The sequence below is a fragment of the Trypanosoma conorhini genome, assembly GCF_003719485.1.
Source record: "Trypanosoma conorhini strain 025E chromosome Unknown Tco_14.4_contig_00910, whole genome shotgun sequence".
Taxonomy (NCBI): Eukaryota; Euglenozoa; class Kinetoplastea; order Trypanosomatida; family Trypanosomatidae; genus Trypanosoma; species Trypanosoma conorhini.
Window position 1 is genome coordinate 2,619 of NW_021704986.1, and position 3,096 is coordinate 5,714.

Sequence of the window (3,096 nt, forward strand, 5' to 3'; positions counted from 1 at the left end):
CCGCCCGTCTCCTCCTCCGTCCCCCAAACCGGCGCAACGCTTCTTTCCCATTTCCCGTGTTTGTGCGACGTTGCGCCGCCGCCGCCCGATGGAGAGGGGCACAAAAAACGGGAAGTCCATTGGCGTGTCCGCAGCTGCGTGTGTGGTGTGTGTGGGGCCGGATGCTGCGGGCCCGCCCTCCGGTGCCGAATAAACTCCGCTGCGTCGGGGGGAAGCCAAAACCCACGGGCGTGGGCGGCACTACGGCACGCGTGACACCCCTGCAGCGCCGATCGGCCGTTCACATCACCAGCCAGTCGGGGGTCCACCTGCGGCGCGGCGCAGGGCGCCGTTCTTCCCCTCCGCCTGCAACCGGAGCGGGTGTGGCGGAGGCTGCCGGGCCGCGCGGCTTCGAGGCGCCGCCAAACCGGGAAGCGGCGTCTTTGCCTACAAAATTATGCCGGGCATCGGGCAGCACCCACGCGCCTGCAGGGAAAAAGTGGGGAGGAGGGCGTGCCGCCAACGCAGCCGGCAGCGGGAGGAAACATGACACGGAGACACTCGGCGACAGTCAACGCGGCACAAACGACAACCAACCGCGGCGACGGCTCATCTCCGAAAGCAAAAGCAAAACAAAACAAGTGGAAGCCCAACAAGAAACTTGAGAAAACAAAGAAGAAAAGAATTACTTCAACAATTATGTGGCTTGTTGCTTTTTTATCGCGCCCCCCGCGGGGCCGAGGTGCCGCGCATACATAAAGATATATATGTGGGCGAGTATATATCGTTGCTTGTATGTGCAGATGTATATAAACACGGCCCGCAGAAGGAGAAGGAATCACCGCCTTGCAACGCGCCCACGCACCTTTCATGTTTCCTCGCGTATTCGACCTCTTTCTCCCACGCAGCACGTGAGGCGCACAACAGCGAGGCCGCCGCGCGAAGGCGGCTAGCAGCAGGGAAGAGGAGGAAACTCGCCGCTCACTCATGAGACTGCACAGCGAGTGGCCGCTGAAGCAGAAAAAAAAAAGAGAAGCGGCGACACCCCGGAATTTCCAGCAAAGTTGCAGAGAAAACACACGCACAGAAAAAAAAAAGGTCGGGTGTGGTGATAAAGCAAAAAAAAAACGAAGAAGGTGGAGACCTTTTTTCCGTGCGGCAATGAAATCGACCTCCGCGGAGAATCTTTTCCACCTGAGGGCATTGCGCCGCAGTCGTCGCGCTCAGCAAAGAGCCGCGATGCCCCACAGCCCCGAGAGCAGCAGCAACGTCACAGAGACATGCGTGCCGACAGCTGCGTCACCGGTGCCTTTTACCGGCGAAGGGGCGGTTGCGCCATTGGCGTCACTGGCGCCGCTTCTCGCGCTGGGCCCCTCCTGGCTGGCGGCGAGGGCGTCGGCGCCTCCTCCCCGCGCCCCGGGGCCGGAGCTTCGGCTGGCGGGTGGGCGGCGGAATCCGCGGTGCCCGGCGCCCCGTCCTCCGCCCCCGCCCGGGAACCCGCCCCCGTCTGCCCGCCGCGCGGAACGAACAGTTGCAGCTCCGCGGCGCTCAGCGGGCGGTTGTACAGCAGCACATTCGTCAGCGTCACTTGGCCGTTGCCGGTGCCCGCGCGGTCGCCGCCCATAAAGTCGAACTGCGACACCTCGAGCCCCGCCGCCCCAGCCGCGTGCAGCCGCACCGGGCTCCCCAGCGCCTGGGCGTCCACCCACGCGGAGCCGCTGCCGTCCTGCAGCACGAGGGCCACTTGGTGCGCCCTGTTCCGCTCCCACGCCCCGCCGCCCACTTGCGCCGTCGCCCCGCTGAACGTCGCCGCCCACTTACGGTCCGCGGTGTACGAGAGCTCCATCAGCCTCGCCTCCCCTCCGCCACCGCGCACACCCAACACAGGAACAGGGCTGCCGCCGCCAGACGGCTCCGTTTCGATGGTCACCGTCGCCACAAGCGTGAAGTTGTCCTTTACAAAGTGGAAGCGGTGGTTCTTCCATCGATTCCCCACACGCCACTCTCCCGCTGCGGTGCCCCCTTTGAACCTCACGCCCCCGTCGACCCTCGCTGCGGCTCCACTCACCGAGGCATTCGCCCCGAGGTACTCGTTCTCCCAGATCTCACTGTCGCCCCCGCCGGACAAAAAGCCGACCAGCCCAGCCGTGGGCACCGGCGGGCTGCAGGCGCTGCCGGCCGCGACTCCTCCCTTGCCGGCGGAGCCGCAAAGACGCGCCACCTTCTCGTCGACGGCGTCCCAGGTCCGCAGCACACGCTTTATCTCCTCCAGCTGCGCAGAGAGGTGCGTGAGAGCAACCACCGAAGCTGCGCCTGCTTTCCGATCGTACAGGGCAAACAATTCGTCATTCGCGTACAGCAGACTGCTGGAGGTCTTCACGGCACCATCGGCATCAGATATCGGCCCAAGAGGATAGAATCGAGTCATGTCCGTCATGTAAAGATGCAATGCGTCCTTGCCTCGCCTACCATCAGCAAACAGGCCAAGCACAGTAAACAGTATTACCTGCCTCCCCCCGATGGTTGCCGTCACGATGTCAACTCGACTCCCAGTCGGCGCGGCCTTCATGGCCTCACTCAGGACGTTCGAATGCGTGCCGCTCAGCTCCATCCACGTCTCCCCCACGTCGCTGGACGCATACACCCTCTTATGATGGGTTGCGTGCGTGGCAACCATGAGCAGCTGCCCCTCCCACTCGAGAAGGTTGGGGTCGGAGCAGTCCTCCACAGCAGAGCCCTTCGCGGGGAACTGCCAGGTCCCGCCGTTGTCCTTTGAGTAGATGACTGTGCAGACCTTCTTGCCGTCCGCCTTCACAGCCACAAGAGGAAAGACAATCGTGGCGTCGCGCATCAGCACGCCCCTGCCGTTGCTGCCCTGGAATTGACTCCATGACCTCATGGTCAGCTGGGAATTAACCATTTCCTCCAGCGGGCTCTCGGCGTCCCACGTGATGCGTTTGCCACCACTGTTAGCCTCCCCAACCTCGCCAACCACCAGCTGCAGGCCGAAGGTTGCCCGTTTTTCACTCGTCACATGGAGACGCTCCAAGAGCAGAAAAATCTTATTCGCCTCAACCACGGGCTTGGGACCGTCCAACTGAGACCTGCGGCCCGCCT

General features: G+C 63.4%; 2 protein-coding genes across 2 annotated transcripts; one reads left to right on the forward strand and one right to left on the reverse strand.

Annotated features, from left to right (window-relative positions):
- Window positions 1-161: 161 nt before the first annotated feature.
- Window positions 162-644, forward strand: Tco025E_08909 (uncharacterized protein; the record flags this gene model as incomplete). The annotated part of the gene is made up of 1 exon (XM_029375740.1): window positions 162-644. One exon carries the CDS (start codon window positions 162-164, stop codon window positions 642-644), a length of 483 nt encoding a protein of 160 aa, XP_029224200.1.
- Window positions 645-1,291: 647 nt separating this feature from the next.
- Tco025E_08910 (trans-sialidase) lies at window positions 1,292-3,096 on the reverse strand (the record flags this gene model as incomplete). Its single annotated transcript, XM_029375741.1, has 1 exon — window positions 1,292-3,096. A coding segment is annotated over one exon (1,805 nt), but the record flags the coding sequence as incomplete, so codon positions are not given.